This window comes from Sinocyclocheilus anshuiensis, unplaced genomic scaffold (genome assembly GCF_001515605.1).
Source record: "Sinocyclocheilus anshuiensis isolate Anshui unplaced genomic scaffold, SAMN03320099.WGS_v1.1 scaffold2066, whole genome shotgun sequence".
Classification (NCBI taxonomy): Eukaryota; Metazoa; Chordata; class Actinopteri; order Cypriniformes; family Cyprinidae; genus Sinocyclocheilus; species Sinocyclocheilus anshuiensis.
This window is the reverse complement of record NW_015558697.1, coordinates 18,977-42,323: the sequence shown is the minus strand read 5'-3', so window position 1 is coordinate 42,323 and position 23,347 is coordinate 18,977. Positions and strand designations below refer to the sequence as shown.

Below are 23,347 nucleotides of genomic sequence, written 5' to 3'. Positions count from 1 at the left end.
CTGGTCCTGGAGGCACCCCAACACTGCACATTTTGCATGTCTCCTTTCTCTGACACACCAGTTTCAGGTCTTGGAGCAGGGCTGTCCAAACTCGGTCCTGGAGGGCCAGTGTCCTGCAGAGTTTAGCTCCAACTTGCCTCAACACACATGACTGGACGTTTCTATGCCTAGTAAGAGCTTGATTAGCTGGTTCAGATGTGTTTAATTAGGGTTGGAGCTAAACTCTGCAGGACACCGGTCCTCCAGGACCGAGTTTGGACAGCCCTGTCTTGGAGTCTCTACTAATGAGCTGATGACCTGAATCAGGTGTGTTTGATTAAGGAGACATGCAAAACGTGCAGTGTTGGGGTACCTCCAGGACCAGGGTTGGGAACCACTGGTTTAGACGATGTGTACGTTTTCAACAAGCTTATCTTTTCTCTTTACTATTTTATACTTCTATTGTTTCAACGTCAGACTTTCCTTTGAAACTTGTAAAACGGGCCAGCTCTTAAGATCATGTGAATAACCTTCCTTGTGAATGTTCCATTGTATAATAAATTAAATGTTCCCGTTACACAAATTGTATATTTTTTAAAAAGTCTTTCGAGACCCTGTGATTGATATTTTTATTTAATTTTTTTGGTGCAAATGTGAATATGACAATCCTACATACCACTATTGAAATTCTAGTGTAGTGTATGTCTGGGCAGATCCCTTACGAAAATATAATAAATGTAAAAATAATGATAAATAATAGTATTTCGTACAATAATAATACATTTTCAAAACGCTGCATTTATTAATTACATTTTACTACTGCAAAATACATTTTGTTTTGTACTAGCAATAACTGTAGTTATTTTAGTGAAAACTATGGTTAACCGTGGATGTTAAAATAAAAAGTACATTAAAAACGTCTGCTGGTTTAAAGGAGAATGGATATCAGAAAAAAAAAAAGACTTGCACCGAGTAGGGTAGTTAGAAATTGTATAAATAACATTTCTAACATTTTATTTCTACGTTTGTAAATAACTAATAATTGTAAATGATTGTGAGGCACTTAAATGGTTTCACCTTACTAGCTCCAGGCCTCCAGCCCTGGCCCAGAGGCTGATTTTCCTGTGTTTGTAGTGTGCTGTGATTACCTGTGGCGCAGGTAAATCCGCTCAGGCTCGTGGGGTGGCGCCGTTATGTGCAAGTATCTGCGATTCCTTCCGCAACAGAAAGAAGGAAAAACTCTCCAGTACCTGCCTACACTTGCCGATGCATGGACAACACCCGTAAAACCAATTATTTCATCCGTTTCACAAGTGTTTCCGATACGTGAAACACTATATCCAGAGTCGTTTACGCTTTTGGATAGAAATAAGAAATCGTATCTAAGGTTATAGGTGGAATATCAAATGGACGACTAGTTAAATCCTGGAGTTTCACCTGAAACTTGCGAGATTTCCTCGAAGAGTCCACACGGGACTGAAAGTTACCCAGGGTGTGAATACAGGAAGTACCTTGAATTCATCATGGTAAGTGCTTTTAAAACCCAACATAACTTATTAAAAGCATTTTAAGTTGAGTTAAGAGATTAAAAGCTGCAGCTGGCTCTGTGTCTACTACTATAGAAGTTGCGTTTTAACTGTCGACAAAACAAAAATTCATTTATCGGAAGAATCATTCGAATTTTAGACATTTACTCCATTATTTTCCTGTCTAGCAAAGTAAATATCAAATCATTAGTATGGCCTGAAGAAATAGTCCAGGGATAACTTATGAAATACACAGATATCTAGGTGTACGTTTTGCCTGCCAAAAACTCCATCAAACTCGGATTTGGGGACATTATAACGAAGAAAACTGACAAGAAAATAAGCACAGTAACTTTAGAAATTCCTAGAATACACGAGAGGACCAGGGAAATCTGTCCAGTTTGTGCAATTCTGTTGAATGTCAGTGAGAGCACATAGTAATAATAATAATTTGAATTTTGAAAGTCGTTTTTCCATTCTATTTAGGATCTGGGAGGGGAGCCCAAATTTTCCTCAGAATTATTGTTAATGACTTGTGCAAGGAGAATATACTCTTACTATATTTATCACAGATTTAATTGGCCATACTTAATTCTTAATCTCCCGACTAAGTATTTGCCTTTATTTGTGGCTTGAGGGAAAGAAATATGGCTCACGTTTCTTTGTTTTGTTGTATAGCTGCACTGCATATGGTATATGACTTAATGGCATGCTCATGAAGCTGTATAGCTTTAAAGTACAGGAGTAGTTTTGTTGTTGTAATAGCCCTGTCTTGTCAAAGTGTCAGAGGTTTTAACGCTTCATAAGTGCTCATAACAGAAAGTATTTAATAAATGTCATTTCCTCCTCTGTGCAGAGTTGCTGGGCTTAGTCAGTCAGTATATTCTTACACTTATTAACCCTTTAATTAACTTGTTAACTTATTAATTCTGCTCAACACCAGCTCTCTTGTCTAATGCAGTGCCTCCAAATGCATAAAGTAGCAAAATGCATTTAAATAATCTTTATGTAACCCAACAGTATGTCAGCATTCAATCGCAGGTGACCGTATGAATAATCTTTCTCTCTTGCACAGGGGAGCAAAGAGAAATATCACTGGCAGACCCAGAATGTGAAGGTCAGTGGTGTGGACGACATGGTCCTCCTCTCCAAGATCAGTGAAGATGGCATCACAGATAACCTGAAGAAAAGATACATGGATGACTTCATTTTTGTATCCTTAAGTCTGTAATAAACAATCATTATTTGGTTATTTGGTCTGGCATACTTAAATATACGCTATAGTTGAAAAGTTTAGGGTCAGTCACTTTTTTATTCAGAAATGAATGTTTTTATTCAGAAATGACGCATTACAGGGATCAAAAGAGACAGTAAAGACATTTCTAATGTTACGAAAGATTTTTGTTTTGAACTTTTTATCTGCCGAAGAATTTTTTGTTTCCACAGAAATATTAAGCAGTACCATTTTCAACTTTGGTAATAATCGAAGTGTTTCTTGATAAACATCAATCATAATAGAATGATTTTTGAAGTATCGTGAAACTGAAGACTGGCATCACAGGAATAAAATTCATTTATTTTTGCCATAACCACAACTCTTCAGACATACATTGGGTCTGTGCTGATATCAGTGAACCCTTTTAAACAGCTGCCATATTTCACAGATCGTGAGATTGAACTGTATCAGGGAGCCGTAAGTACAATATGCATTTTCTATTAGTGTCCGGTACATAGTTCTGTACTGTACCATGCTCTAATTACATGGATACTAAATGGAATTAAAGTTCAGATGAATAATCATTTCCGCAGGATAAGTCATTTAGATGTGGCCAGGCGGAGTAGAGCAAGAGCAATGCCACTGCATGTCCAGACTTGCCATTTTGCTCGCAAAGACTGCCTATAAATCTGTATTTGTTAACGTCTTCCCCAGGATGGCCAAATCATAGAGAGTGCATATGCAAATCAGGATGTGTTACTGGTTACGGAATAATGCCTCTACCTCAATTTCATGCAAATGTGACTTTTAACCCTGTAATGTGTGTGTATTCTGTCATTCGCAGGCGCAGTATGAGAATCCCCCCCACATCTACGCTCTGGCCGACAATATGTACCGCAACATGATGATTGACTCCGAGAACCAGTGTGTCATTATCAGGTCAGGGATCAAGGATCTGGCGCCCGCACCCTGAGGCACCTTTAAAGTATTGTATGGCATCAAAGGTTTGTATTATATGTGATCTGAATGTGTTTGTAATACAGCGGAGAGAGTGGAGCTGGAAAGACAGTGGCAGCCAAGTACATTATGAGCTACATCTCCAAAGTCTCAGGAGGTGGACCTAAAGTTCAGGTGAGGTTATCATCTGCTAGATCAGGGGTTCCTAAACTGGGGTTTGGGAAGGAACTTCAGGAGGGTTTGACAAAAAGCTAATAATGAATTTAAATATATTCATTAATGAATAATTAAATATAATAAAAAAATATAAATAATATAATTTATTGCATTTCTAATAAGTTAATTATATTAATTAAACTAATATTAAGTATTGCATTAAATATAATATTTAATAAATAACATTTTATATAAAATAAAAACAATCAAAATAAATTACTAAAAAAGGATGAAATATTTCATTTGTTGACTTTGATGATAAGTGACCATTAACCAAACATCAGAAAACGGTGAACATGCAAATTTGTTGCTTTAATTATTGAAATATTCACTTAAAATCTTAGGGGGTACTTCAAGTAAATATTTTAGGTCAGACAGGTTTGGCTAACAAACAGGTTTGGTAATCCATTTGTTAGAAGACCATTTGTTTATAGAGAGCCTGATTGAACTCAACCCAAAATTCATGTGAACCCATGGGTGTGGTTGTTTCTTTTGTTAATATTGCCCACATTCTGTGCTCATTGTATGTGAAATGTAGTACCTTTGAAATCACCTAGACCGTTATCTGACAATCATCTCTTTGTTCCTCTGTGACACTGAACAGTTCATCGCCAGTCAGCATCAGCAACTATAAAAATTTAATGATTCAAACAAATGAAGTGTTTAGTGTACATATCTTACGTGGCATATTTGAACTGTCTGTGATGTCATGTTGTTTCCTCTTTTAGCATGTTAAAGAGATAATTCTCCAGTCTAACCCCCTCCTGGAGGCTTTTGGGAATGCAAAAACCGTCCGCAACAACAACTCCAGTCGCTTTGTAAGTCTTGCTGCAATGATTCGTCTCAGAAGAAATGTATTTTAGATCATTTTATTATATGTGATCATTTTATTCCGTTATTTAGAGTCAGAATGTTTATTTTATATATATATAGAGAGAGAGAGAGAGAGATCAATAGAATTATTTTTGTAGTATTTAAAAATATATAATTAATAATTGTTCATTTAAAAAAATACATATAATGAAATATGTATCTTATCAATAGATTTTGTAACTGATAAAATAATATTGAAATTAAATAATTTTAATATTTAAGATTATTATTATTTTTATGTATTTTTTTTTACATATTTTTTAGAAGGAACATGTAAGACTCTCTGCTGTTTAGTCCCTAGAATCAGTGTGCTATCCAGTTCTCAGAATGTCATTTGGAGCATGCTGGTTCTCAACATGTTCTAGCTTGTTGGCTCCTTGTTGGCTGCAGGATTTGCTTGTAGGAGTGCAGTTTGTGTGTGTGTAGGCTGAAGTTGTAGGCTTTACTGTTCGTTTCTTTTCTGCACATGCATATGCGATAATGTCAGTGCACAAGCTTTGAGTTCACTGCATAATATATTTATTTCATACCTCAGGGAAAATATTTTGAAATTCAGTTCAGCCGAGGAGGAGAACCTGATGGCGGAAAGATCTCCAACTTCCTATTGGAAAAATCCAGAGTAGTGTCTCAGAACCATGGGGAAAGGAATTTCCATATATATTACCAGGTAAAGCTGTGAACTCATAGAAACACATCCAAGAAAAGGTGTGTGATGTGTTATGCAAGTTGGCAAATTGTTGTGTGTCATGTTACGGCAGTGTGATTTAATCCAGTTTAGGCCAATTGTGGATTGTATTGTGTCATATTAGTAGATTACTGAAACTGGATAAAATTCCTGTATGTTGTTGTTGTTACCAATGTTTCTGCAACAGCTCTTGCAAGGAGCCACCAAGGAGCAGAGAGAGAATTTAGGCGTCACTACCCCTGATTACTACTTCTACTTAAACCAGTCTGACACATACACCGTGGAGGACGTTAATGACAAGAAGGAGTTTCAAGACACAATGGTGGGTGTGAAGCATTGAATCCCCTGATAGAAACCTTCTGGTTGTGTTACTGCCATTCAGTATAAACATAAATGATATATTGCATTTTTAGGCTGCCATGTCGGTGGTCGGCCTGTCTTTGGATGCACAGGACACTGTGCTGCAGATTGTGGCAGGAATCCTCCATCTTGGCAACATCACTTTCAGAGAGGAGGGCAACTATGCTGTGGTGGAGAGTGAAGACTGTGAGTTTATGCTTGCATTTTATCATTTAGCAGGTCTGTGTATCCGATTCCACGTGAGAAGTAGTACAAACCAAGCAATTCTTGAGGAGCTTGTGTAAGGATGTTTATCTTAGCTGCATAATGAATTAGCTTTCTCACTCCGCTGCAGTCCTGGCATTCCCGTCTTACCTGTTGGGAATCAATCAGGATGGTCTAAAGAGCAAACTGACCAGTCGCATCATGGACAGCAAGTGGGGTGGCAAAACGGAGACTATATCTGTCACCTTGAACACGGAGCAGGCCTCCTTCACCCGAGACGCCCTGTCCAAAGCCCTGTATTCTAGACTCTTTGACTACTTGGTTGATGTGAGTCAATTTCAATTACTATAAAAATGGTGTTGGGTCAGTAAGATTGTATTTTAATTTTTTGAGAAAAGAGTACTACTCCGCAAGGAAGCCTTTGATTTATGAAAAGTGAGAGTAAAGACATTTCTTATGTTACAAAAGACTGCTATTGCAAAAAAAATCCTGTTCTTTTGAACTTTCTATTCATCAAAGAATCACGGTTCCACAAAAATATTTAGCAGCACATCTGTTTTCAACATATTAAGAAATGTTCCTTGACCACCAATTAGCATATCAGAATGATGCTGATGAAAATTAAATAGAATAAAAATAAAATATTTCACAATATTACTGTTTTTACTTTACTTTGATTAAATAAGTACAGCTTTAATGAGTGTAAGTAAAAAAAAAAAAAAAAGCTGACCTCAAACTTTTGAATGGTAGTATACTGTATGTCTCAAAAAGCAAAAGAAAAGTCATTTAAATTAGTTTGTGCTTGTGTTTGAAGACCATAAACAAGGCAATGCAGAAAGACCACGAGGAGTTCAACATTGGAGTTCTGGACATCTATGGTTTTGAAATTTTTCAGGTGAGTTAATTTGTGTTTTCTAAATGCACCTCTTCTTTTTACTCGTCATATTAATTTTATAAATAACCACATGCCTTTACCTCTCTAGAAAAATGGATTTGAGCAATTCTGCATTAACTTTGTGAATGAAAAACTGCAGCAGATTTTTATTGAGCTCACACTAAAAGCAGAGCAGGTGAGAATAACGATTTTTAATAAACTTATACACACATAGGTCTCAAGGGAGGTTTTTGCTGATGTTTTCCATCTCATTTGCAGGAAGAGTACGTACAGGAGGGAATCAAATGGACACCCATTGAATACTTTAACAACAAAGTTGTATGTGATTTAATTGAGTCCAAACTGGTGAGTTTACACTTTGTAGCATCAACCGGTTTCCATATGCATAACAACACCCATTCAACTAATGGCATCTAATGGGCATCTTAATAACCCAGAATCCTCCTGGCATCATGAGCATCCTGGATGATGTGTGCGCCACCATGCATGCAAAAGGAGAGGGTGCAGATCAGACCCTGTGTATGAAGTGTGTGTGTGTGTGTGTGTGTGTGTGTGTGTGTGTGTGTGTCTCATACCTTTGTTTATAAATTAAACTATTACTAATATTTTTTTAATTTAAATCTTTTTGTCACCTGATAGGTTCCATAAAACAGCACTAACTTTTCAAATCTATAAATACGTACATTGTTGGTTTGACAGCAGTTTGAAATTTGCAGTAATTTTGGGGATTTTTTACAGAATGGATTTAAACATGGTTTTAAACAGAGCAAAAATGATCAGAATTCCTATTAATAAGATAAAAGCACAATGCTAAAATATCTAATAAATGTCAATAAGGGTGTATTAATTCTTCATTAAGAGTTCTGTGTTCTGAATTTAGATGCCTTGAGTGTTTTAGTGTGATTCCAGCGAGTAGAGTCACTCTGATATTGATTCACTTCTTGGTGAGAGTAATAAGAGCCCTTATTTCCAGGTGTCGTATGATGTGAGCGGCTTCTGTGAGAGAAACAGGGATGTGCTGTTCAATGACATCATCGAGCTCATGCAGAGCAGTGAGTTGTAAGTGGTCATGTGGTTATATTTACTAGTATTTTAGCCCATGTCAGCTGGATTATAGCAGAAGCTTTTTAAAAGCCCCTAAATGCACTCATGCACCAATGCAGAACATCTGCAGTCCGGCAGTAATTCCTTAATGAAATAATAAATCACATAAATAAATCATAAAATCGTTATGGTGTAGCATTTTTATGGAGGATGGTAAGGTTGTTTGTTTTTTCTTGTGAGAGATATTCTGTGGTGTATTACTTCACTAGAGGCAACTCTGATTATGTCTTCCATGTGCTGGTAAAGAATAAACAGTATTAGGGCTTCAGAGATGTTTGAAATGATTGTTCTCTTTTTCTGGTCATATCCATAGCGCCTTCATCAGAGATTTGTTCCCAGAGAACCTTGAGGCTGAGAAACGGGGCCGTCCCACCACTGCAGGTTCAAAGATTAAGGTAAAAGAACTGATTTACAAAACAGAGAAATGCACACTTAACTAGAAATATTCCTACAATTTGATTTAAACCGTGTATTATGTTTCAGTTCCTAACAAAGTTACTTGGCCAGCTTGCATTTAGTGCCTGGCGAGGGTGCTGTATGCTGTGTATAGTTACAGTTTTGTATGATACATGAATGTGATGTTATGCTCTTAGATTTGTGTTATGCAATTGTTTATTTTTTTCTCCCTTCTCCCCTTACAGAAACAGGCAAATAATCTGGTCCAGACATTAATGAAATGCACCCCTCACTATATTCGATGCATCAAGCCCAATGAGACCAAAAAGCCTCGCGACTGGGAGGAAAGCCGCGCCAAACACCAAGTAGAATATCTGGGACTGCGGGAGAACATCCGGGTTCGCAGGGCTGGCTATGCCTTCCGACGCGTCTTCAAGAAATTCCTGCAAAGGTACAATCAGCTCTTACCAATGCCAAATGTCAAGATGCTAAATGCTATATATGGAAATTTTGTTAAGTTGGAAAAAACTGTGACATAATATATATATTTGCTCAGATATGCCATCTTGACCAAAGAAACATGGCCTCAGTGGAGAGGGGATGAGAAACAGGGTGTCTTGCACCTTTTAAAATCTGTCAACATGGACTCAGACCAGTACCAGCTGGGCAAAACCAAAATCTTCATCAAGGCCCCAGAATCTGTATGTACTTTTTTTGTAACTTGAAGGTAGTGATGTGAACAGATAATGTTACAGTTGTAATTTAATGTGATGTTTTCTTCAAATACCTAATTCATTAACTGAACTTTTGGGACTATGTCCCTTTTTTGCTGTTGTAACTCAATTTTTTAGAGGTGGGTCAGTTTATTTTAGTCATGGACAAATTGAATTACTTTGCAGTTTGGCTACATAAATGCATTACTTTGGCGATGTGCAAAAGATTAAAAGTCATTCAGACTTATTAAGTGAATGTTCTTCAGCTGTGGTTCACATGGCTTCTTGTAGAACTATGTTTTTTCAAAACTTTGTTTATACTGTATATAGAATAGACACTATAGGTGTGTCCTAATTCACGTACTTATGCAGTATGCTGTTTTTTAGTATAAGTAATTTCTAATGCCCAGATGATGCACTTGACTAACCAAAAAAATTGTGAAATGTTGGACAAGACTAAATAACCTTATATAATTTGCATACTAGACGATTGAGTATGTAGTGCATAGAGTATAGTGTGTCATTTGTTACACACCTAACAAAGTGGACACACTTCTCAAAGTTGCTTTGGTCATTTTGTGATTGCAGTTTGTTGATATTCTGAAATATTTTGTTGATATTCAACAGCGATGACTATGAAAAATAAGTGAGATTATGTCAATCTTTAGTTGTTCCTGCTGGAGGAGATGAGGGAAAGGAAATACAACGGATATGCTCGGGTAATCCAGCAAGCCTGGCGCAAACACATCGCTGTGCGCAAGTACGTCCGGATGCGAGAGGAAGGTAAGAGTTCATTCAGATTCCTCTCTTTGATACATGCAGAAAAAGAATTCAGTCCAGATCCCACTGCTCTTTGTATCCCATCTTCTGTATCAGTCAATAAAAATGGACAAAAAGACTCAAATCTAATATATAGGGCATTTGGAATAGAATCAAATGTACTTCATTTTCAATCACACCGATTCTGTAATGCTTTCAGCCTCTGATCTCTTGCTGAACAAGAAGGAGAGACGAAAGAACAGTCTGAACCGCAATTTCATGGGAGACTACATTGGCATGGACAACCATCCAGAGATTCGACAGTTCTTGGGTCGTAGGGAGAGGGTTGATTTTGCTGACGTGGTGGTCAAATATGACCGCAGATTTAAGGTTTGACTCAACGTCCCCTTTAACATTCTGAAACTTCCTGAGTAACTGTTTAGTAGTATTTTGTGCTAGTTTACTGAACCGACAGATGTTTTATTCTGCACATGTAGTTAATCTGACACATACTCACATGCTGTTTCAACACCCACAGACTGTCAAGCGTGACCTCATTCTCACCCCAAAGTTCCTCTATTTGATTGGACGTGAGAAGGTGAAACAGGGTCCTGAGAAAGGCCAGATTCGGGAGGTCTTGAAGAGAAAAATAGAGGTGGAAAAGATCCAGTCTGTCTCTCTTAGGTACTCTATCATGTAATATTCATGATAACCTTTAGGCCTTGAAGGATCTCCCTACATCAAAGCTTCAAAATGATTAATAAATCATACATTTAAAGTAGAATGAAAATAAAGTTCAGCAAAAATCAAAATTCTGTGATCATTTGCTCACCCTCAAGTTGTTCCAAACCTGTATGAATTTCTTTCCTCTGCTGAACACAAAAGATATTTTGTAGAATGTTATTAACCCATTTCTGATTCCCATTGACTTCCATAGTATTTTTTTCAATACTGTCGAAGTTTTGCTTATCTACATTCTTCAAAATATCATACAGGTTTGGAACAACATGTGGGTAAGTGAATGATGCCTTTAAACCAGTATTTAAGCAGGTTTTTATCATTTCTAAATTGCATATGGACGATGGGTTATTGATCAGTTATTGTATCTCTCTTTCCTCAGCACTTTACAGGATGACCTCTTCATATTGCACGAGGATCAATACGACAGTGTGCTGCAGTCTGTCTTTAAAACCGAGTTCCTCAGTCTTCTGTTCAAGCGTTACGAGGAAAAAACACAGAAAAAGCTGCCGCTGAAGTTTAACAACCTGTGAGCAATGTTTCCCTCACTGAGAAATTGACCATGTGCTGTATTATTCAGAAAAGTAGGATATGTTGGTCTTATAATTTCAACATTGAACATTTTTCTCTATCAGACTTGAATTTAAGGTGAAGAAAGGAGGATGGGGTCCATTTTCATCTGCTGGCTCTCGACAGATCCAGTTTCAGATGGGTCAGGGTGATGAAGCAGTTCTGAAGCCCAGCAGCAAAGTCCTGACTGTCAGTATTGGACCCGGTCTGCCTAAAAACGCAAGTGAGTCTGTGATGAAATTTTGTGTTTTAGTAAAAATATTTTAAATACAACACCAAGTTATACTTTTTGGGGTATAGAATCACAGTTTAGTGGTCTTGAGAAATTGACACCCATTTTGCATACAATTTTGAGATCATGAAGAAATATCCCCATTCAAAAATTTGGGTTTGTAAGATTTTTTCTCTTATGCTCATGAAGGCTGTGTTTATTTGATCAAAAATACTGTAAAAAAACTGTGAAATATTATTACAATTTAAAATAAATGTTTTTGGTTTTAACATATTTTAAAATGTAATTTATGCCTGTGATGCAAAGCTGAATTACTCTAGTCTTCAGGATACATGATCCTTCAGAAATAATTCTAATATGCTGATTTGGTGCATAAAAAACATGAATATGCTTATAAACATTCTTATTATTATCAATGTTAAAATCAGTTGTGCTGCTTAATATTTTTGTGAAAACAATCATATTTTTCTTCCAGGATTTTTAGAAAGTTCAAAAGTGAGATGAAAGACTTTTTTCTAATATGTCATAATTATAATTTTTGCAGGACCCACTCGCCGTGACAACCGAAAAAGCAGGTACATAGGGAACCAAAATCGCAATGTAGGCCAGTATTCACGTGGTAAGACCACAATTTTGCATATTTCGCAAAAGTTTCAGCTAAACTGTTTTAGAAATAGTTTAAAAATTTTCCTATGGCCTGTGATTTCAGAGCCTCCTAAGTCTGATCGTCGAGGAAGAGGAACCCAGGGGCAGCATGCAGGTAGAAACTCTCTGCTCCGCCAGCAGTCCAGTATGGATCAGCCCACCCTTCCCAGACTCCGGGGATCTAGCCGCAGTCAACGCGAGAGCCAGACCTACGCTGATATGGGCTTCATGAATGTTCCTGATCAGGGCGTGGCTGGGTGAGATGACGGATCAACTGACTGCAAGAAATTCAGATACAAGCAATTAGAAGAACTATATACTGACTGAAGACTTTACAATCTTAAATCCTGTTTGGCTGGGACTCACAGATCAGTATGTTAGTAATTGTAACACACGTTTTTAAGAAATTAATTCTGTCATTCAGGTTATTATAGTATTTTTTTATTTCTGTTTTCAGTGTCATTTGAATTCAATTTGATCTTCACTCTGTCAGTATTAGTTTTTTTTTAATTATTTTACTTAATTTTTAGTCATAGAAATTTAGTTTCAGTTTTTATGAGAATTGTTAGTTTTGATTTGAATGACAATTGTTATTTCAGTCTTTCAAAGGAAATATTCCCTTTGTTTTCTCTCAGAATGCATCGCAGACGTTCAAAAGAGTGCAAGCCTCTTCCAGGTTCAGGGGGACCCAAACCCAAACCCAGACCCCGCACACCACAGTGCAGAGCAATCTACGCTTATGATGCTCAGGACACAGATGAACTCAGCTTTCAAGCAGATGATATCATAGAAATCACATATGAAGGTAATCTATTTTTATAACATTAAAAGTGAATTTTATACAGATTATATTGGGTTAGCGAGTGCTGCATTAACCCAAGATGTGCTGTCTGCCCAGATCCTTCAGGTTGGTGGAAAGGCTGTCTTCGAGGGAAGGAAGGCATGTTTCCTGGCAACTACGTCGAGAAGATCTAAACCGGCATGCTATTAGACAGAATGTGATTCACTGCAGAAATTCTATCACGAAGAACAAAGCATCAGCGTTATATCAAAGCCACTTTGTGCCGAATCATATCCCCAAGATCACTGATGTTTACTACACAGGGTGCAAAAGGTGCCACCCTGACAAAGATGTGTTGCTAACTTGCTACATTAGACCACCTACATAAATCAGATGACATTTTTTAATTTTTTTAATAGAAAGTAATGTTAGACGTAACTAGAAAAAAAACTATAATGCTGTTTCACCATGTTACCCAGTGTAAAACACTATTTTTTTTAAATGTGTTTTTTGGAAAGTAGATTAAATATTTTAATGTATTTTACTAGATTTGTATTTTAAAGGTTCAATTTCTACCTTTTTTTGTACTGATACTGTACAATTGTATAAAATCAGAGAAGCTGTTTTCAGAGACTTGGAGAAAAAAATAAAATGGAACCATTTTTTGGTAAACTTTTTTCAGTATAAACATCAAAAATAATGTCTTAAAGGCCTGTTAATTCATTTGACAAGCACAATTTCTCATTTGTAGACAATTTTGTAATGAAACAGCAAAATTGAGGGACTTAATCTAGTTGGCATTTGATTGGACAAAAATCTGTGTAGGGCAGGAGTGGTTTCATTTTCCCTCAGAAAAATATTTAAAAATTCAAACGTGTATATTTGATAAAATATCAGATCGTTTCAACTTTGTCACCGTTTAGGAGAACACTAGCATAGAGAAGAGCTGATCTCAACGGTAACACATGGACCCTCTCATTTGAAGGTTTCTCGTGTGTCCACAACAAACTACATTTCCCGGCACACCATGTGACGTCAGGACGTAGTTGGCTTCTCTCGCGCAAACCTCTGAATCCGAGTGGCTTAATTTACACACGGTGAACCGCTGAGACACTGCACATTTTAGAGGCACTGAAGGACATTTTATACTTCTTTAGGATATTCCGTTACGTGAAAACCCTCGGGCTTCGTGTAACAATGGAGGCATATTTACGGAGCTGTCGCGATGTGCTTAAGGTAAGACTATGGTACAGTAACGTTACGCTTAAAAGAGAGGGTTACGCGTGGTATGTTTGCTTCTACCATTTTACCCACTTAAAATGTGGCCAGTGGCCAGAGCTTGCACTGTGCTTGTTTAGACATGCATAATCACGAGTGTGTTCGCCGTTTATAATGGCTTGGTGTGATAATTAATGAATGCTTTGTTTGATATACACTTGATATTGACACAAGTCATATGGTATGACGCGCAGGCGAAGACCCTGGCCGCATGCGCCAATGATAGAAACAACTACATTGAGAGAAAGTACGCAAGCATGTTTGTTTATATTTGTTATTTATATAATAACAATACTTATAATATTACTTAGTCTAATGTTATAATTTTATTTAAAAAAGTTATTTGTCATGTAACATTACCAGTGAATGATATTAATATATTTGGAACAAGTATGGCTAGAATGTATAATTGTGTGTGTTTATTTATATATATATATATATATATACACACACACACACACACATGCATGCATATACACTACCTTTCAAAAGTTTGGGATCAGAGAAATTAAGTATTTTGTTTTATTTAATTTTTTTGAAAGAAAGAAATTAATATTTTTTTCAGCAAGTATGTGTTAAATTAATAAAAAATTATGGTAAAGATGTATATTGTTAGAAAATATTTCTATTTTGATTAAATGCTGTTTTTTTTTTTTTTACTTTTTCCTGAAAAAAGTATCACAAGTTCCAAAAAAAAAAAAAATCCAAAATTCATAATAAATCAGAATGATCTCGGAAGGATCATGTGACACTGAAGACTGGAATAATGGATGATGAAAATTCAGCTTTGCATCACAGGAATAAATTGCATTTTAAAATATATTAAAATAGAAAAAAAGTTACCTTAAATTGTAATATTTCACAATATTACTTTTTTTTCTGTATTTTTGATCAAACAAATGCATCCTTGATGAGCAGAAGCAGCATCTTTACAAAAAAAAAAAACATTACAAATCTTACTGGTCCCAAACTTTTGAACGGCCGTGTATATAAAATATTATTATTATTATTATTAGGCTATTATTATTAAATGTACACATAATTTTACACACATAAATATACACACAATTATCATTGTACACTATTAAAAACTGTTTAAAACAAATTTAATGAGCTGTTTGGTGCAAATGGATCTTTTGGAGCTTCAGATAGAGACTATTTTCTAAAGGTGCTGTCAACGTGTTTAGTCAATAAGAACAATTCCCACTTTTCTAGTTTTTCAGCTTAATGCACTCAGTTTCAAAACTGAAGGTGGCCCTATTTGCAGAGACAATAACACCTGCTGTCCGGTGCACATGATCCTGACAGCATCTGTCCAACAGCAGTGCATCTCTCCACCCTAAACACTGTTATTTTAAACCCAAACACCGTGACACCTGCGCTCGCCCACTGCTGGGTGGATATACTGAAGCCCCCTGTTTACCTTGAGCCTCAGCTCATGGAAGCAAGCAGGGATGGCTTCTTTAACTAATTCAGTCAATGATTGAAGAAATTATACTGTTGCACTTGTGGTTAAAGTGCTTTTTGTCTGCACTGAAGCGTGAGGTTGTAAATAGAGCGCACACAAGAGCCCTTTTCCACCCTGACCCAAGACCCGCAGGTTTTGTACTGTTTACTCACTCTCCTGTGGTCCATTTCATATGATTGCAGTGACTAACTTCCTGCGCTGTCCCCCGGCCATGCACATATGGACATGAATAAGCATGTTTTTCCTGCACTTCCCCATCTAACAAGGATTTTGTGATGATTATCACATGAGAAAGAGAGATCTTGCCAAAGCCTCACCCCTGATCTGTGCCAACTGTGAGCTCAGTCACTTTGTGTTGACTGTCCATCGTCCAGCGTTTCAAACAAACGCTTGCCCAGATCAGAGTACATCATTTAATGCTGACGTCACGGATGGCTTCTGTATTCGGCTGGAGTAATGGAGCAGGCCAAATGCTAATTAACGCTGGAAGAGGAGTCATCATGGGGAGAGATAAAAGGTTTTATTGAATCCAGGGCGATGCATTCGGTGTTATTCTATTAAAAGTGCTCTTCATCTCACAAGTGGTCCAGCAAATAGGCTTTGATATACAATTGTGGGTTCTTAAGTTCCCAAAAAAGAGAGAGAGAGAGAGAGAGAGAGAGAGAGAAAAACACATTTTAAGTAACATAAATGTAGTCCATAACTACACTACCGTTAGAAAGTGTCGATTTTTCTTTTTTTATAAGGAAAGTAATACTTTTATTCAGCAAGGATGCAATAAATTGACCAATAATGAGTACCAAATCAGCATATTTAGAATAATTTATAAAAGATCATGTGACAGTGAAGACTAGAGCGATAGTGTCTGCTGAACATTCAGCTTTGCCATTACAAGAACAAAATATTTAAAAAGAAAAGTTATTTTAAATTGTAATAATATTTCACAATTTTACTATTTTTACTCTATTTTTAAATAAATGCAGCCTCGGTGAGTCATCAGAAACTCCAGATTTTTAACAGTAGTGTATACTCCAAGTCTTCTGAAGCCATACTATTATTCATGTTAGGAAAGCACTGAAATTTAAAGAGTTCACCCAAAAATGAAAATTCTGTCGTCAATTACTCACATTGGTGTCGTTCCAAACCTGTAAGACCCTCGTTCATCTTTGGAACATAAATTAAGATATTTTTGATGAAATCCGAGAGCTTTCTTACCCTGCATGGACAGCAACACAACTACCACTTTCAAGGCCCAGAAAGGTAGTAAGGAGATTGTTAAAATAGTCCTTGTGACATCAGTGATTCAACCTTAATTTGATAAAGCTACAAGACTACGTTTTCTGCACAAAGAAAACAAAAATAAAGACTTTATTTATCTTCATTTGTGTTCCAAAGATGAACTTCGGAAGATGAAGGTCTTACAGGTTTGGAAAGACGTGAGGGTTGGTTACAAATTGGTTACATTATTGTTAACGTTAAATATTTTCGCACAGTATTTGAATATGTGTAAGTGTGGATGAGATTTGAGCTGCGGCAGAGAGGAAGATTTTCAGCTAATAAAAACAAGTCACAAATATATAATTTGACTATATAGTGCATATGGCCTGCTTTTATGGAGCTTTTTTTTTCTTTTTCTTTATTGATAACCCCTGGACATTGTATGGTTTTATTGTATGAAAAAGAGCAGTATCGGCATTCATCAAAACATCTCCTTTTATGTTCCACAGAAAAAAAGCAAGTGATACAGGTTTGGATATTGAGTAAACAATGACATAATTTTCATTTTTAGATTAACTGTCCCTTTAAGAACAAATATTTACCTTAAAAGAAAATGAATTTTGTTGTCATTCATGTTATCATCTGTTAAAAGAATATACTGCTGTACTATATCTGGTGAGAAGCAACAAAATGTGTTTTATCTCTGACACATTCTACTCCACCTCCCACTGGCTGCCGGTTATATAGAGAGACTGGGTGATCATAAGTTCAACACTGTTTGTTTGTCAGATGAAGCACTTTGTGGAGCTGGAAGTCCTCACAGCCTATTGGATGCATTTTTAGCTTGTCATGTACTTACTACTTGCTGTAAATATTTGTGCATAGGAAATGTCACAGAAACCACAAACAGACATTTCAGTTTTGCATTTCAGCCTGGTTTAATAGAGGCCACCAAAGCCTTATTATGAAGAACTAGGTTTGCAGTTATATGTTATGAATTCTTGTCCTATATTAGTACAGCAGCCTGTGACACTGTTCTGTTTCATTCTCAGGGTTGTAGTAAGAACAGCCCAGGGCTGCATGTCGTAATGGGAAATGAGGCTTGTGATATGGACTCCATGGTATCAGCCCTGACCTTCGCCTACTTTCTTTCAAAGGTATGCAGTGGCCAACCTAATAAACCACTTTTGCTGCAGTGTTCTTGGAAAATTGTGTCAGAGATAATAGACGTGATAATTTTGGATTATTGTTTTGTTCATCATTAATGTTGTCGTCTCGTAGAGTCTTGATTGTAAGAGGATGCCGGTCCCTGTGCTCAACGTCCCACGGGCTGAGTTCCCCTTGCGTTCTGACAGCGCCTTTCTGCTGAGAGAGACCGGTCTGTCGCAGGACTGCCTGCTGTTCAGAGACGAGGTGGACCTCCACGGCCTGCACAAGAACAAACAGCTGACACTGACCCTGGTCAACCACAATGTTCTGCCCAGGTCAGTCTTCTGTTCTGTAGCACAAATGCAGTGCGTGTACTACACCATGTTCCGTCTTCCATCGTCACATATAAAAGGAATGCAATTTTAGAGTAATTAATTAACTGAATTTTCATTTTAATATATAAAATATATTCAAAATATATATTACTGTTCAAAAGTTTGGGGTCAGTAAGATTTGTTGTTGTTGTTGTTGAAAGGAATTAACATGTTTATATCATCCTTGATGCATTCAATGAATCAAAATGTATTAATTAATTACAAAATGTCTATTTCTATTTTAAATAAATGCCGTTCTTTAAAGAATCCTAAAAAAAAAAATTGAAGCAGCAACAAAACAGGAATGATAATAGCAGAAAATATTTCTTATGCACCAAATCACTGTATTAAAATGATTTCTGAAAGATCATGTGATGTGTTGAAAATGTAGCTTTGCCGTCACAGGAATAAATTATGCTTTAAAATATATTATAATTGAAAACTGTTATTTTAAATTGTAATTTTATTGTCATTTTAAAATGGTGAGCATATAGGAGACTTTAAAAAAAATTAATAATCTTACCTGCCACAATCTTTTGAACAGTAGTAGTTATATATTTAATATAGCAATAATGAATTTTATAATAATAATAATAATAATTAATTGCAATAGTATTATGAAGCATTTTACTACACCATATGCCTGAATTTTTGTAAATGTGTGGTAAAACGGTCTTGTTAAAATTGAATGGCAACAAAAAATAAATATCAGAATATGGTAAAACAGTTATTATATATTAATCTAATTAGTGCACCACTAATAGCGACATATGAAGTGTTTATTGTACCGAACCTGTGACCACAGAAGCAGGATACGTACTGAACTGAGACATTTGACCTATTTACCATTTATTTATAGATCATAGACATTATTGATTTTTATTTTTAAAAATCTGTGCAATGCCAGTTAACTTTTGAAGTGAAGATCAGGAGATTTGGTCAGCTCTTTTATAGTAAATCTGTTATTCTGTAGTGCTGACAGTGAGCTGGAGGATGCAGTTGTGGAAGTTATTGACCATCACCTCCTACAGAGGCCCACATCCCCCTCCTGTCCCGTCACTGTGGAGCCCGTGGGCTCCTGTGCCACCTTGGTGACTGAGCGCATTGCCCAAAAAGCACCTGATGTGCTCGACCAACAAGTGGCTCAGCTTTTATACGGTGAGTGTCATGGCGATGTGATAAACACGGAGAGGAATGTGAGCTCTCACAGCATGACTGCGGCTCAATCTGTTAGACATCAGATGGGCTCAGCATGGGCTTCAGTGGCATTTAGCCAGAAGAGATACTTGATAGAGATGTGAGATGTCAGCAGAAAGATAACATCTTGTTAACTTGCAAAATGTATGTGTTGACAGGTACCATTATACTAGACTGTGTTAACATGGCACCTGAAGCAGGTAAAGTCACCCCTAAGGACAGCCAGTACACCGTCTTTTTGGAGAAACGTTTTCCAAAACTGCCTAAGAGGGGCGCTCTCTTTCAGTCGCTACAGAATGCCAAGTTTGACGTGTCAGGTGAGAGGATCTTGTACTGTGTAGGTTAACGAAACAAACCACTTGATGTAGACATATTAAACCGTATAATTTGAATGCATGAATTCATTGAAAGTAATTTCACGGTACTGTCCTGTATTTCAGGCCTCTCTACAGAACAGATGCTGTTGAAAGACATGAAAGCAGCATCTGGTGGAGATCTAAAATTGGCTGTCAGTGTCATTTACATGACACTAGAGGTCAGTGCTGTTATGACATATTTCACTTGACTTCTAAAAGCTTCTACAATCTCAGAAGCTTGGAATGTATTGATTTGGCTGATACAGCTTTTAACCAAAACTGTGTTATTCATACTGATATTTGCAGATATATACAATACATTTTAATAATTTTATTTTTATTTTTGTGACCTGATCTGTGTTTTTAAAAGATTTAATCACACCCTTAAAAAGAAGTAAAAAGTAATTTTCAATTGCTATAGTAAAATTCTGTAATGTCCATTCATTGAATATTTCTTTTTCTTTCATTGTCTTTCTTTCAAACGGACACAATGAAAGGAAAATAAAAATAAATATAAGAATAGCATTTAGTTTTTTTTGTTTTTGTTTGTTAATTGCAATATTACATAGGAACAATGAAGGAAATAATACATTACTAACATGATCATTTCAATATAGGTTTTAAACAATAAAACTCACTTTTTAGTGATTGAACATCACACATTACTCAGTCTGTTTTATTAACTATTAAATGAGATCCAGTACTGAACAATTGTTTGCTATATATGCAGAAGTGTATTCTTGTTTTCTTAAAAGTAACTTTGAATTCTTTCATCTTGAAGTTATATAATACTTATAGCACAAGTTGCTAAATAAACAGTGATGCATGGCCAAAAACAAAAGATGCTTGTTTTATGCATGTGTATATATGTGTGAGAGGCATCCAACCTGTTTTGTTCAGTGCTGAATATCCAGAGATAAGTTAAGATAAATTATGGGAATAAAAATGCTGATTACAATACATAACATTGTTTAATATGTATCTCTATAACTTATAAGTTATGTATGGAATCTCATTGCATGCTTGCAGCATTTCTAAAACATGCTGGCACGATTATTTCTGATGTTTACTTTAAATTTAGAAGATCACGTGCAAATGACATGTTTTGTCCTAAATGAAGTGAATCTTGTGTTTGTGCTATGCATTTAGCCTCAGCACTCAGTTCCACAAAGACAGAGAGGAAATGTAGACTGTGAAATGTAAGGAACTACTGTTGTGGGCACAAAGTGTGCTCATGTGCCCATCCTCATGACTCCTCATGAATTCCTCATTAATACTGAAGCACAACCGATTCCAAGTCAGACACACCCAGACTCACCGCAGGGCTGGGCGGCCTGTCTCGCACACCCACTGATTACACCAGACGTTAACCTCCGCGACAGACTCTCCTCTTCTCTTGTTAGTACACATACAATAGTAAGACATGAGGTTGCTGAATCAGATGTGAGAAGTATCAAAACTTTCTTTGTTCACACTACAGGAGACTGGGGGAAATTTTTTAATTTTTAATTTTTTTAAACATGGTATAAGAAATCCAAAGATTTAAAACCAGCCCCCGATATGTTAATTATAACACTTGAAAAATAAATGACATTACCCATAGAATCTCAATTATTACTTCAAAATATAATAATAATGCCTCTTATTTAATGTTTATTACGTAATTATTTTAACTGTCAAATTGCCAAAGAAGTTAATCAGAAATATTTGTCAAATGATTCAGAAGAGATCAGAGGTATTTCATAAAATGAAACTGTGTTTGATTGATCTCTGCATATTTTAAAGATTGTTTTTCAGTAATGTATTTATATTTAATTAAAATACCTTACACTAATGAAATTTTCTTAATATCTTAGCTGAAACAAAGATATATGTTGGAATTCGAAGGCATCAAAACTTTACACAACAGAAGGAACATTTTGGGCATTGCAAATATGTATCTCATTTGAAATTGTCTTAAAAAGTGAAATGAGTTTTTATTTTCTTCTTATGATGCTCACATGTTAAAAGTGCTGTTCTGTCTTTAGGCTTTTCTTCAGAGGCGTGGACTACAGCAGGACCTCTGTGAGTTCTGCCACAATCACAACTACAACCTGGTGGTTGCCATGACAATCTCTTTCATTGATAACAAGCAGCCCCTCCGACAGCTAGCCGTCTACAGCTCCAGCACTGTCTACAGGGAAGAGGTACTCATTACGCTTTATATCTTTCCAGGAATGAAGCTACAAAAGGCTTACTTACAATTGACTGCATATTTGGCCAGGTTAGGAGTTAAAAAAAATAGCAAATTAATTTTGAAACAAAAAGCACACTCTTCAACTTGAAGGATTCAACAAGTCTTTTATCTAATGTATTTTATGATAAACCCTCAGCAAGAATTAAGATCAGCAAAGATCTTTATAACCAATTAACAGGGTTTCCCAGTTTGTACTTTATTATGCTTTATTTCCAGTCTTTTAATGTTGGATAATGTTCATGTAAAAATGGCAACAATTGCTTGAGCCAGTCAAATCCTGATCACTTAATATATTTTTTTTACTTGGAAATACACTACTGTTCAAAAGTAAGATATTTTTAGTCCATTTATTCAGCAAGGATGCATTAAAGGAATAGTTTGCCCAAAAATGAAAATTCTGTCATCATTTACTCACCCTCATGTCGTTCCAAACCTATATAAGTTTCTTTCTTATGTTGAACACAAAAGAAGATATTTTGAAGAATTTTGAAGAACCAAACAGTTGTTGGTCCCCGTAAACTTCCGTAGTAGGGAAATAAATACTATGGAAGTCAATGGGAACCATCAACTGTTTGATTACTAGCATTCTTCAAAATATCATCTTTTATGTTCAACATAAGAAAGAAACACATGCAGGTTTGGAATGGCGTGAGGGTGAGTAAATGAGGACAAAATTTTCATTTTGGGGTGAACTTATGTGACTTATGTGCCCTCTAGAAGCTTGCATTCTGCAAAAGAACGTCGCTTTATTGTGCCATCCCAAAGAGGCACAAAATCACTTTCACTGACTTTTAAATTAACTGTTCCCTCCTGGTGGAATGACCTGCCCAACTCAATCCGAGCAGTCCTTAGCCATCTTCAAGAAACGACTAAAAACACATCTGTTCCATCTTTATTTGACCCTCTAACTCTAGCACTCTCTATTATAATGCTATTCTTATAAAAAAAAAAAACTTGTCCATTTTAGACTTGACTTTATTCATTTATTAACTGCTTGTTTTCTTTAAAAAAAAAAAACTAACACTAGCTTTTCTAATCTTTTTGTATTCGATCTATTTGTTTTCTTTTTATTTATTATACAATTAACAAAAGCAAAAAAGGCCTCTAACACTAGCTTGCGCTATTCTTTTTCTATTCTGTTTCTTTTTTTATTATATAATAAAAAAAAAACTTGCTATGTGTACTGCGTTAAGCTAACTGAGACTTGTTATAGCACTTGCAT

General features: G+C 36.1%; 2 protein-coding genes across 2 annotated transcripts in view; both read left to right on the top strand.

The window, feature by feature from the left end:
* The first annotated feature begins 1,079 nt into the window (after positions 1 to 1,079).
* LOC107681422 (unconventional myosin-Ie-like) lies at positions 1,080 to 13,324 on the top strand. The gene is made up of 27 exons (XM_016477720.1): positions 1,080 to 1,505; positions 2,581 to 2,718; positions 3,109 to 3,198; positions 3,566 to 3,660; positions 3,765 to 3,852; positions 4,623 to 4,712; positions 5,303 to 5,434; positions 5,640 to 5,774; positions 5,866 to 5,998; positions 6,147 to 6,343; positions 6,831 to 6,911; positions 7,000 to 7,086; positions 7,170 to 7,256; positions 7,349 to 7,441; positions 7,885 to 7,970; positions 8,329 to 8,410; positions 8,657 to 8,862; positions 8,968 to 9,112; positions 9,793 to 9,907; positions 10,104 to 10,273; positions 10,422 to 10,567; positions 11,004 to 11,150; positions 11,257 to 11,414; positions 11,968 to 12,042; positions 12,133 to 12,325; positions 12,704 to 12,873; positions 12,967 to 13,324. The coding sequence occupies exons 1-27, from the start codon at positions 1,503 to 1,505 to the stop codon at positions 13,041 to 13,043; spliced, it is 3,219 nt and encodes a 1,072-aa protein (XP_016333206.1). The 5' UTR covers positions 1,080 to 1,502; the 3' UTR covers positions 13,044 to 13,324.
* Positions 13,325 to 13,885: 561 nt separating this feature from the next.
* LOC107681429 (protein prune homolog) overlaps positions 13,886 to 23,347 on the top strand; it is a 16,414-nt gene continuing 6,952 nt past the window's right edge. Inside the window, exons 1-7 of the mRNA XM_016477732.1 lie at positions 13,886 to 14,085; positions 17,866 to 17,970; positions 18,095 to 18,297; positions 19,310 to 19,494; positions 19,692 to 19,850; positions 19,974 to 20,068; positions 21,917 to 22,075. Of these exons, the coding sequence (XP_016333218.1) occupies positions 14,047 to 14,085; positions 17,866 to 17,970; positions 18,095 to 18,297; positions 19,310 to 19,494; positions 19,692 to 19,850; positions 19,974 to 20,068; positions 21,917 to 22,075 (945 nt within the window). The 5' untranslated portion in view covers positions 13,886 to 14,046. The remainder of the gene's footprint in view (positions 14,086 to 17,865; positions 17,971 to 18,094; positions 18,298 to 19,309; positions 19,495 to 19,691; positions 19,851 to 19,973; positions 20,069 to 21,916; positions 22,076 to 23,347) is intronic.